The sequence below is a fragment of the Dendrobates tinctorius genome, unplaced genomic scaffold (assembly GCF_039654945.1).
Source record: "Dendrobates tinctorius isolate UK_male_01 unplaced genomic scaffold, ASM3965494v1 ptg000162l, whole genome shotgun sequence".
NCBI lineage: Eukaryota > Metazoa > Chordata > Amphibia > Anura > Dendrobatidae > Dendrobates > Dendrobates tinctorius.
In genome coordinates, this window is record NW_027361829.1 from 64,495,732 (window position 1) to 64,508,960 (window position 13,229).

At 46.7% G+C, this 13,229-nt stretch overlaps 1 protein-coding gene across 1 annotated transcript in view; it reads left to right on the forward strand.

Annotated features, from left to right (window-relative positions):
* CNTNAP2 (contactin associated protein 2) overlaps positions 1 to 13,229 on the forward strand; it is a 2,930,334-nt gene that overhangs the window by 2,818,142 nt on the left and 98,963 nt on the right. Inside the window, exon 21 of the mRNA XM_073550056.1 lies at positions 1,015 to 1,108. Coding sequence (XP_073406157.1) covers positions 1,015 to 1,108 — 94 coding nt within the window. The remainder of the gene's footprint in view (positions 1 to 1,014; positions 1,109 to 13,229) is intronic.

The window sequence follows — 13,229 nt, forward strand, 5'->3', positions numbered from 1 at the left end:
TGTTCCGCTTACTTCTCGCATGTGGCTGTGCCCACCATGCGAAAAGTAAGCAGAACATTTGCGGATGGTACCCACGGTTCGGAGGAGAGGAGACTGTCCTCCGAGCTGTGGGTACCATATCCCTGTAAAAAATAGAATTAAAATAAAAAATATTGCTATTCTCACCTTCTGGCATCCCACGCAGCCTTCCCGCCTCTCTCCACGCTCCCGGTCCCAGTAAGCCTTTGCAAGAATGACCGCGATGATGTTGAGATCTCGCGGTCGTTTGCGATAACGTCGCAGGAGTGCGACGTCTTGCGGTCATTCGCGCAAAGGACTACTGGCACCGGAAGATGCCGGGAGCGTGGAGAGAGGCGGGAAGGCTGCGCGGGACGCCGGAAGGTGAGAATAACAATATTTTTTAATTTTTTTTATCCTATCTTTTACTACTGATGCCGCATAGGCAGCCTCAGTAGTAAAAAGTTGGTCACACTCGTCAAACACTATGTTTGACGAGTGTGACCAACCTGTCAATCAGTTCTCCAAGCGATGCTCGAGATCGCTTGGAAAATGCTAGCATTCTGCAAGCTAATTACGCTTGCAAATCGCTATTTTTCCGCTGGAAAATGGCGAGAATTTAAAATGCGATTTTCCTGCGGAATGGAATTCTGGAATTCTCGCGGTAACTTCCGAGAGTTCCGCTACGTGTGCACATAGCCTAACCCTTTAAGTTAAAAGGTGGAATTTCTGGATGTAACAAAGGTATATACAATTCTGCATAAAGTACACATGCTGCACTGCACTCATATTACCAGGACTGGAGAAAGACTAGAACGTTCTCTTCTCGATACATTTATAGCTCACCTTCATTTTAAGGACATGGATTCTTCTTGTGGTCATAGATGTATTAGAAAAGGTGTCACCAGGAATATGTGATATTAAAAAGAGCTGATCCAATGAAATATAATGTCAGTGGGTATTATTTAAACTCCCGTCTCACTATCCTCTTGCCTTTCTTTTATTCCTGTTCTTCAGCTTGATCATTACTCTCCAGCAACATACAGCCTTCCTCCTTCTTCAGAAACTCAGTTTAATGGACCAAAGGCCCTTTTCCTGGGACGAGTGCTAGGTAAGTGAAGGGTTCACAATCATGAAATACAGGTGCTGCGGTAAAATGTCACATTCAGTATGACTGTACTTTATGGATCATATTGAAGAGCATCAGCAAGAAATAATTACTGAGGTAAATACTGCAGAGAGCGGGTGTTCCCCAGTGGCAGAAACATCTATCCTGTGTCACCTCTGACAATGCTCCGTATATCTCTTTATCAAGAATAGTCGTTAGATCACTTGCTTGTGGAGGGTCATAGTTATTGTAGAAGATAGAAGCTGGGTATTTTATACACAGCTATAACCTAGGGAATGTGTTCAGAAACTGGATGGTGTATGAACAGAACTAGGTGCCAGCTTAGTTTGATATTTCTGGACTCTGACAAAGAAAACTTGTTCCCCACATAAAGGAAATGCATCCAAGCTGTGAACAACAGAAGGTGCAGAGGTAACAGGGATACTGTCATGATTCCACCCTTCACTGTGTATGGGATGCAGTTTCTGACAGCTCAGCCGTCCAATCTGGTGCAGGGACGTGCTAAGCTGTCGGTGCTTTGATTGACAGCTTGGGCCAGGTTCCGGGCTGCCTTCAAGTGTTACCTGTCCCAGGTGAATACCCAGCTACTTAGCTAGGCTGTCAGTCCCATTTCTCTGCCAGATGTACATTCTGCTCTGTGTGGTTTGTCTCTCTGTGCCTAGTGCTCTGCTTTTGGATCTTTTTGCTACCTGACCTTGGACCTCGTTCTGACCCTCTGTTTTGCCTGCTCGCTTTGCTCTGATCCACTTCCCTCCTGGTATTCTGACCTCAGACCATTACCTAACTATGCCATTGTCTCTTCCCTCTGTTTATGACATACCCTCCTGGCTTTTGACCTTGGACTCCTTGACTACCCTGACCCACATCTTGTCTGCGAGAAGTGACTCAGCACCACAGATAACAGTCGCATCCTGGAACTGGTGACTTAAGGGCCTTTTACACATAGCGAGATCGCTAGCGATATCGCTAAAGCGTCACCGATTTTGTGACAGAACAGTGATATCACTAGTGTTCTCACTACATGTGACCCCTACCTCCGACCGCCCCCCCCCCACTGGATATCGCTGATCGCGCTTGAACGTTCTGGGTCTTTTTCTCCTCGTTGGCGTCCCGCTGGCGCCGACTAGCGACGCATGGACACAGGCGGAAGTCGTTATCATCGCTGCCGTGTGACAGGTAAGAGCGACCGCCGGGCATTGCTGGATCGTTGCTGCGTCGCTGGTGAGATCTGCCTGTTTGGCAGCTCACTAGCGAGCATTTAGCAATGCACCAGCGATCCTGACCAGGTCGTATCGTTGTCAGGATTGCTGGTGCATCGCTAAATGTAACGGGACCCTTAGTGAGACCGAGAATCCTGCTACCACCAGTATTATAGTCGTATAGTTGGGGATCTCTATTAAACATTTTGCATTGGAGCTACAAGTTACACCTCTGGTTGTAACGCCAAATACTGCTAAATATGCCATGTCGAGTTATTATAGCTAATGGTTTTCATATATCTATTCCAACTAATTTCTGCAAGTCATTAAAACCTCCAGTATTCACTTTCAGTAGGCCAGTGCTAAATTTGACTTAAATGTTGTTGGCTGCCATTGATATACTTAATGACAGACAAGCCTGATCCCAGCTGGTCCACTGATATGATGATGCCTATTGATCCAGCTATCTTATAACCCGAAGTGGTCCACCATCCTACGTGACCTTGTAATTCCTAGTGCTTTATCCTTGGCAACGACTAGACAACTTGGTATTGTGATATTATATCACTATTAACCGCTTCCCGACCGCCCACTGTAGATAAACGTTGGCGCTTGCTGGGCTTTGTGTAGCGCCGACGTTTATCTACTGTCGGCGGTTTTGTGCCCCCCGGGACCCCCACATACCTTACAACGCGGGGATCCCGGTGCACAATGCATGCTGGGACCCCCGACATCATCGAGACCTGAGTGGTTCAGGTCCTGATGACGTCAGCGTCACAGCAGCCAATGGGAGCGATCGCTGGGAAAGCTGCTTGTTTCCCGGCGATCTCACTCATTGTAACGCGGCTTCTCCTCTGATCTAACACTGACAGATGATCAGAGGTGAAGCAGCATTACTGTGTGACTAGATCGCTGCCTGGCACAGCTGATCTTGTCACACAGTAACGCTGCTTCTCCTCTGATCATCTGTCATTGTGAGATCAGAGGAGAAGTCACGTTACTGTGTGCCAGGCAGCGATCTTGTCACATAGTAACGCTGCTTCTCCTCTGATCATCTGTCAGTGTGAGATCAGAGGAGAAGTGGCGTTACTATGAGTCAGATCGCAGCACAGCGATCTTGTCACAAAAAAAAAGTAAAGAAAAAAAAAAGAAAAAAGCAGGTACACAGGTTAGCGCTAGGGCAAGGGCTAGGGTTAGGGCTAGGATTAAGGTTATGGGTGTGTTGGTGCTAGGTTTGTGGTTAGGGTTATGGTTAGGGCTGAGATTAGGGTTAGGGGTGTGTTGGGGTTAGGGTTGGAAGTAGAATTGGGGGTTTCCACTGTTTAGGCACATCAGGGGCTCTGTAAATGCAATATGACGCCCGTAGACCATTCCATCAAAGTCTGCATTTCAGTACGTCACTACTTCCCTTCCGAGCCCCACCGTGAGCCCAAACAGTATTTTTCTCCCACATATGGGGTACCAGCGTACTCAGGACAAATTGGACAACAACTCTTAGGGTCCAATTTCTCCTGTTACCCTTGTGAAAATAAAAATTGGGGGCTAAAAGATCATTTTTGTGGAAAAAAAAATGATTTTTTATTTTCATGGCTCTACGTTATAAATTTCTGTGAAGCACTTGGGGGTTCAAAGTGTTCACAACACATCTAGATAAGTTCTTTAAGGGGTCTAGTTTCCAAAATGGGGTCACTTGTGGGGGGTTTCCACTGTTTAGGTACATCAGGGGCTCTCCAAATGCGACATGGCATCCGATCTCAATTCCTGCCAATTCTGCATTGAAAAAGTCAAACGGCGCTCCTTCCGTTCTGAGCTCTACCGTGTGCTCAAACAGTGGTTTAGCCCCACATACGGGGCATCTGCGTATTCGGGAGAAATTGCACAAAAAATTTTGTGGTTCATTTTCTCTTTTTACACTTGTGAAAATAAAAAAAAATGGTTTTGAAGTAAAATGTTTGTGAAAAAAAGTTAAATGTTTATTTTTTCCTTCCATATTCCATTCATTCATGTGAAGCACCTGAAGGGTTAATAAACTTCTTGAATGTGGTTTTGAGTACATTAAGAGGTGCAGTTTTTAGAATGGTGTCACTTTTGGGTATTTTCTGTCATATTGACCCCCCAAACTCACTTCAAATGTAAGGTGGTCCCTAAAAAAAAATGGTGTTGCAAATTTTGTTGTAAAAATGAGAAATCGCTGGTTAACTTTTAACCCTTATAACTTCCTAAAAAAAAAAATTATGTTTCCAAAATTGTGCAGATGTAAAGTAGACATGTGGGAAATGTTATTTATTAACTATTTTGTGCGATATCACTCTCTGATTTAAGGGCATAAAAATTAAAAGTTTGAAATTTGCAAAATTTTCTAAATTTTCGCCAAATTTTGATTCTTTTAACAAATAAGCGCAGCTCATATCTAAAAAATTTTACCACCATCATGAAGTACAATATGTCATGAGAAAACATTGTCAGAATCAGTAGGATCTGTTGAAGCGTTCTAGAGTTATGACCTCATAAAGTGACACTGGTCAGAATTGAAAAAATTGGCCCGGTCACGAAGGCAAAAACAGGCTCGGGTGTGAAGGGGTTAAGGCAGGTGCAGATAACCGTATTTGTGATCCAAATGTGATCCAACAAAACATCAAACTAATGTTAGTCTATTTGTCCATGCACAAGTCAGAATTTCACTGCATGCCCGAATTTGATCTGATGTTCGGATCGCACTGGGCCATACAAGTCAATGAATGCATAAAAAACACCCTCGTATGACATCTGAGTGCAGACCGATTTCCACACACCCACAGAATGGAGACATTTTTATCTCCATCTTCTCCTCACCTGAGAGAATCAGAGAACACTGTGATCACACTCTGATCAAACTCTGATCAGAATGAACTTTGCATAATTGTTCAGATGCACAAGCCCTAAAGGCCCCGTCTCACTAAGCGATCTCGGTGCGAGATCGCTGCTGAGTCACAACTTTTGTGACGTAACAGCGATCTCACCAGCGAGATCGCTGTGTGTGACAGCGATCAGCGAGCGGCCCCCCTGCCGGTATCACTGATCGCTGCAAGAAACCTCTGGACATTTCTTTGGTCGCTGGTCTCCCGCTGGCCAGCACGCATCGCTGTGTGTGACAGCGGGAGACCAGCGATCAGGTGTAAAAAATAATTAAAAAAATATAGTAATTCTCACCTTCCGATGTCCCGTTCAGCCATCCCGCCTCTCTCCACGCTCCGGTCCCAGTGATCCTTTGCATGAATGACCGCAAGACTTTGTTATCCCTCGAGACCGTGACATCTCGCGGTCATTCGTGCAAAGGCTCACTGGGACCGGAGCGTGGAGAGAGGCAGGATGGCTGAACGGGACATCGGAAGGTGAGAATAACTATATTTTTTATTTTGAATCTATTTTCTACAGCGATAGCCAGCGATGCCGGGCGCTCGGCATCGCTGTGCTGATCGCTGGTGAAGCTGTCTGTGTGAGAGCTCACCAGCGATCACATAGCGACTTACTAGCAATCCTGACACCTTCATATCGGTGTCGGGATCGCTGGTAAGTCGCTTAGTGTGACGGGGCCTTAACTTAGGAAATGTATAGCCGTGGAAATGAGACATTGCTTGGAATCAGTGCGCTATCTTAAAAATGTTTATTTCTATTTTTTTACAGCTATTGTGTCTGCCAGTTATCGACTGCAGTTTAAAATTATGTCAGGGAAAAGGTAGTCCAGCAAAAGGATAAAATATCAGGGAATGTACTAAATTTTTAGTATACTCAACATAGCCGGTTGCCTAAAGCTAAGTTCACATATACTGTGCGCTGACCAGTCAAGTCCACAAATAGCAAACATGATGTGGTCACATACCGAACAGGTGCAAGAGCTGACTGCAATTTACACGCACTAATTTGCTTTGTAGGTTGAGTCAGACTAAAGTGTAATGCGCTTTCGCTTGGATCTGAGGTCCATATGAGGTCCATGTGTGGTCCATATGTTTTCCATTTCACAAATGGACAAAACATGAACTGAAAAAAAGGCCTGCATAAGCTTAGCCTTACTGGAAAATACTAACTTTGAGTCCTTTGAAAGCTTTCCAGCAAATTAAAAATATTTGATTTGTATATTGTATCTATTCATAAGCTAGTAAATGACTAGTTAATGTATCTCCTAGGTTCACATCACAGCAAGAGATCAAGAGCAACTACTGTGTGCAGCTCACATATAAGAGGATTACTGAAATATTAGGACATGGACTAATGTGTCCGTGGTGCTGTCAGGGCTGATTATAGATTTTCTGCTGCCTCAATGGTGTCCTTACCGCAGTGCAATTTAAACCTGCAATGAAATAAATCAATTCTGTAATTGCTTGGGGGGATTTTGTTTAAGGGTGTTTAATCATAATTTACTCCCCATAGCGGACTACTTGAGCCAGAGAACATCTGATTGCTTCTATGACATACTGCAATACCACAGTATTGCAGTATTCCAGGGATCCTCAACCTGTAGCTCAGGAGCCACATGTGGCTCGCGGCTGTCTGCTAGCTTGGTGCATTAGCTCCAGGTCTAGCAAAGAGCTATGAGGAGCACATCTCAAAATGATGAATTTTGTGAGTAGTCCAGCACAGAAGAGCAGATCTGGATGCACATATACTGGTCTTAACGGTTTAGAGATAATTTAAGGATGGTGTGCTGGAGACAGGATGATACTACCGATCAGAGAAGGTGCTTGAAGCTGGATAAACAGAGGGAGTGCTTGATGGTAGAATACTGAAGGGGGGATTGGGGGAACCCTTTTATCTTGGTATACTGCTTCTGTGGAAAAGTTTTGGCTGTCATTATACCCGTAATAGGGGCTTTGGTTGCCACTATTGTGAGGGAGTATGGGAGCCAGATGTGGCTCGCTACTCTCTCTCAGACCTGGATGTGGCTCGCGACCCTCTCTCAGATCTGGATGTGGCTTGCGACCCTCTCTCAGAGCTGGATGTTGCTCGCGACCCTCTCTCAGAGCTGGATGTGGCTCTCAAGGTTAGAAATGTTGGGGACCACTGCAGTTTACAGAAAAATCATTGTCTCCTATAGAGGAATACAGCACCAGAAACCACCATGAGTGCAGACGTACAGCACCATAACCATGAACAGCATATGAGTACAGCACAAGAACCACCATCAGCACATGAATACAGCACCAGAGCCACCTTCAATACAGCAATACATGAGGACCATCATAAGTACAAAAACATCATCAAAACCCTATCAGTGCAAAAATACAACAACAGAACAACCATCAGTGCATGACAGCATCACCAGAACTACCATCAATACAGCAACAGAACCACTATCAGAACATGAAAGCATCTACAGAATCACCATCAGTACACAAATACATTGCCACAACCAAAAACCTACTTCATTCTATCCCCTCTCCATTGTTCCCCCCCCTCTCTGTCCATATCTCCACACATACCCTCACAACATCCTTATATTAAATATACAGTATGATTGCCCTCACAGGTCATTATAAACAGTATGATTGTCCACACCGCCTCCTATATACAGTATTATGGTCCCCACAAACCCTTATACACAGTATGATGATTCCCATAGCCTTGCACACACAGTGTAATGGCCCAACAGACCCACCCTTTCCCCCACCTGACTCCAGCTGCATGCTAAAAAGAAATGAAACAATATCCAACTTGTAATCACCATATCCTGCTTCACTGTTCATCCTCCATAGCCTCGCCTCATCCAGCTTGTTTTGTAGTGAAACAGTGCGGGCAGCACACTGTAGTGATATCATCACACCACCTGACATTCCATGCGTGGTGCTGGTGTCAGGAACACCGCACTGCACTTGCTCACTGTGCCAGTGCGGGTGTCCTGAGTACAAAGACAGTACTCACAGATACCTGTGGAGCAGGGCAGCAGCGGTGACGATGCGTGCTTCAGAGTATCAGGACCTGAAGCACATGACTGCTGGGGGCGTGGCCTAAGCTCCACAGATCTAGGAGCTGCAGGGAAACTCCTAGAAAGGTAACTACGGGGCAATGTTACCAAGGGGCATAGACAGAGACAGAAACCAGACGAAGCCAGGGTCAAAGCACCAGATAGCAATACAGTACCATGGGGTTTAGACAGAAAGGATAGTCAGGACGTAGCAATAGGTCAGAAAACCAGAACGGGCAATAGACGGTACAATAGGGACAAACTGTAATGGAGTAACGATAGCCAAGCCAGGAGGTCAGAACCGGAGAAGACAGTAGTACCAAAGCGAGAGACGGAGTACAGAGTGAGGGAACAGGCCGGGTCATACACGGGAAGCAAACAAGCAACGCAGCATACACGCACACCAGGGGTCAGACACACCAGAACAACAGTATAGCTGACAGAGAACCCTGGTAAAGAGTGAGTATAAATACCCCTCCCAGATCCAGAAAGAGGCCACGAACACTTAACCCTGTGAGTGCAGGGCAAGAACCCTGTTCAAACCATGACAGTACCCCCCTCTTAATGGGGGGCCACTGGACCCCCAGGCTTGTCTGGGTATCTGGCGTGGAAAGCCCGCACCAGACGATCGGCATGCACCGAACTGGCCGGAACCCATGACCGATCCTCCAGAGAGTACCCCTTCCAGTGTATCAGATACTGGAGTCTCCGGCGCACCCACCGGGAGTCAACAATGCGCCCTACTTCATACTCCAGCTGCCCCTCTACCAGCACTGGCGGAGCATTTGATGAGGGATCCTCTCTCACTGTCCCCACAGGCTTTAACAGGGACCTGTGGAAGACATTAGAAATTTTAAAGGAGGTGGGCAGCTGCAGTCGGTAGGCTACTGGGTTAACAACCTCCACAACTTTGTATGGGCCAATAAACTTGGGGCCCAGCTTTATAGAAGGTATCTTAAGCTTGATATTGCGGGTGGATAGCCACACCTTCTCCCCTACTGCAAATGCTGGACCTGGCCCCCTCCTCCTGTCAGCAAACCGCTTATAGTTTTCCTGGGCCTTGGAAATATTCCTCTGAACCTCCCTCCAGAGAATTCTAAGACGTTGTGTCACATCCTCAGCACCAGGACAACCTGAATCCATAAGGGAAAACTCTCCAAAATGTGGGTTAAAGCCATAGTTGACCTGAAAAGGAGACTTCCCAGTAGACTGACTCATACGACCGTTGAATGCAAACTCTGCCATGGGCAATACCTCACACCAGTCCTCCTGCCTGGAAGAGGCCAAGCATCTCAGAATCTGCTCCAACGATTGGTTCGTGCGCTCCGTCTGTCCATTAGACTCTGGGTGGTAGGCAGAGGAGAAGGACAACGAAATCCCCAGCTTTTTGCAAAAAGCCCTCCAGAACCTGGCTACAAACTGTACCCCTCTGTCTGATACCACATTCATAGGCACTCCGTGTAACCTAATTATATGCTGCATAAATAAGCGGGCCAGGGTTTCAGCAGATGGTAACGCGGGGAGAGGTACAAAGTGAGCTTGTTTTGAAAACTTATCCACCACCACCCATATCACCGAGTTGCCCCTGGAAGGAGGAAGATTTGTGATAAAATCCATGGACAAATGTGTCCATGGTCTATCCGGAATTGGCAAAGGCACCAATTCCCCGGCCGGCCGGACCTGAGAACTTTTGGAACGAGCGCACACCCCACATGTAGTCACAAACTTTTTAATATCTGTTACCATAGAGGGCCACCAGAAATCCCTTGCAATTGCCCCCCGGGTAGCTGCAATCCCAGGGTGAGAACTCAACATAGAATCATGAAATTCCTGCATAAGTCCGAGACGGAAACGTTCCGGTACAAACAATTTACCCGGGGGTTTACCACCAGGAGCCCGAGCCTGGGCCTCCAAAATCCCTCTCTGTAACTCAGATGAGATTTCGGCCACCACTACTCCTGGCTGAAGAATGGAGGAGGGAGGTTCTGGAGGGGACACCGAATCAAAGCTTCGGGATAAGGCATCAGCCTTGATGTTTTTAGATCCCGGGCGGAATGTGATGGTAAACTGAAAACGAGAAAAAAAAGCACCCACCGAGCCTGTCTGGGGGTCAATCTCTTGGCAGACTCGATATAGGCCAAATTTTTGTGATCAGTAATGACTGTAATGGGATGAACAGACCCCTCCAGGAAATGCCTCCATTCTTCAAAAGCCAACTTTACCGCCAACAACTCTCTATTGCCGACATCGTAATTTCTCTCGGCAGAGGAAAATTTTTTAGAGAAGAAGGCGCAAGGCCTCAGGTTAGTAAGGGTAGGAGGGCCCTGAGACAAAACTGCCCCCACCCCCACTTCCGAGGCGTCAACCTCCACGACAAAAGGTCTTGACGGGTCGGGTTGTACCAATACAGAGGCTGAAGAAAAGCACTTTTTTAATGTCATGAAAGAGTTTTTTGCAGCTACAGACCAATTTTTTACATCAGCTCCCTTGAGAGTGAGGTCCGTTAGAGGCTTTACCACCTGCGAAAAGCCCTTAATAAATTTCCTATAAAAGTTGGCAAAGCCCAAAAATCGTTGCAACCCTTTCAAGTCATGAGGTTGCACCCACTCCGTAACAGCCTGGACTTTCTTAGGATCCATGCGGAACCCCTCCCCTGACACAATCAACCCCAGAAAGGATACTTCTTGCATGAAAAATGAGCATTTTTCCAGCTTGGCATACAAACGATTCTCCCTCAGTCTCATGAGAACCAACCGCAAATGGTGCAAGTGAGATTGACTGTCCACCGAGTACACCAGAATGTCATCCAAATAGATAACCACAAAATGACCGATTAAATCAGAGAAAATTACATTAATAAAATTCTGAAAAACAGCAGGAGCGTTGGTGAGACCAAAGGGCATGACCAAGTTTTCGAACAGCCCTTCAGTCGTCAGGAATGCTGTTTTCCATTCGTCCCCTTCACAGACTCTTATAAGGTTATATGCCCCACGTAAATCCAGTTTAGAGAACCACTTGGCCCCGGTGAGTTGGTTACATAGATCAGGAATTAGGGGGAGAGGGTATGTATTTTTCACAGTAATTTTGTTTAATTCCCGAAAGTCGAGGCACGGCCGCAAACCACCATCTTTTTTCTTAACAAAAAAGAAGCCCGCTGCCACAGGTGAAACAGAAGGCCTAATATGCCCTTTGCGGAGGCTCTCAGTAATGTACTCCTTCATGGCTAGACGTTCGGGCCCGGACAAATTGAACAGGCGAGCCTTGGGTAACTTGGCTCCAGGGACTAGATTAATGGCACAATCAAAGGGTCTATGTGGTGGTAGCGCCTCAGCCTCACTTTCAGAAAATACGTCTTCAAAATCTTTCAGGCACTCCGGAATACCTTCCAGATCGACAGACGACACTGACACAGATTTTACTGGGGTGACAAGAGTTGTCAAGTTACAACATAGACCGTTAGCCATACAACCCCACTGAATGATCTCCCCTGTGACCCAGTCAATAGTAGGATTGTGACGTTGAAGCCAAGGCATACCCAGTATCAGTCCAGCCGGCAGATTATTTATGACAAAACATCTTAATTTTTCCACGTGAGTGGAACCCACTTTCAGAGAAAAGGTATCAGTCATGAAACAAATTCCCTCCTGGGTGATAGGAGAAGAATCAATTGCCACGATTTTAACAGGATCTTTTAACCTGACTGTCCCTATCTTATGAAAAGTCACAACTTTGGCATCGATCAGATTAATAGAAGAACCACAGTCAACAAAGGCGGTAGTCCCAACCGGACCGCCTGTAAGTTCCAGTTCCACCGGAAGCAGAATTTTAGTAAGCGAGTAAAAGGGTACCTGGGAGTCTGGGCAACCTCCTCGATTGTTACCCAGACTCAGTCGTTTTCCTGACGGCTTCACTGAAGAAGGGCAAGAAGGACAGTTCCTTCTCCAATGTCCAGCGGATCCACAGTAAAAGCACAATTGGTTGTTTCTTCGGTGTCGCCTCTCTTTTTCCTCCAATGATGTGGCACCAACCTCCATGGGCTCAGGACTAGATGCAGAGTCTCTCAGATTGGAGAATAAAGGGATCTCCTGTAGCATGACCCCTCTTGCCCGCAGCCTACGGTCCATGCGGACAGCCTGGATCATAGCGTCCGCCAAAGAATCTGGTGGAGGATGAAGGGCTAGGGCATCTTTCAAACGTTCGGACAGGCTTCTGCAGAACAAACCCCGGAGGGCAGCGTCATCCCAGGAGACCTCCGCTGCCCAGCGTCTGAACTCAGAGCAGAACCATTCAGCAGAGTTCCTTCCCTGTGTCACATTCATCACCATATCCTCTGCCAGAAGCACTCTATCAGGCTCATCATAAATGTGCCCCAGAGCCTCAAAGAACAAATTCACAGACATGCGTTCAGGAGCAGAGGAAGAGAGAGAGAAAGCCCATGCCTGTGGAGCCCCCCGAAGTAGGGAAATGACGACCCCCACCCTCTGGAACTCATCCCCGGAAGAGCGGGGTCTCAGAGAAAAAAAAGCTTGCATCCTTCTCTGAACGACCTGAACTCCTTTTTATCCCCTGAGAAAAGGTCTGGCAATTTGACCGGAGATTCTGGGAATGCCAATGACACATCTCTATCCCCAGCACAAGAATCCCCTGTAGCGGCAGCCCCCTGTACCGTATCCACCAACTGTTGCTGGGTCTGGGCCATCGTACGCTGTTCCACATTAAGTTTGTGGAACATTTGGGTCAGGTGCTTGACCTGATCAGCCAAAGCTTGTATGGGATCCATGAGGATAACACACTTTTTTTTTTTTTCCCTCAGAGGGGGGAAAAAAAAAACCTGAAATGGTCAGCTATAATGTCAGGAACACCGCACTGCACTTGCTCACTGTGCCAGTGCGGGTGTCCTGAGTACAAGACAGTACTCACAGATACCTGTGGAGCAGGGCAGCAGCGGTGACGATGCGTGCTTCAG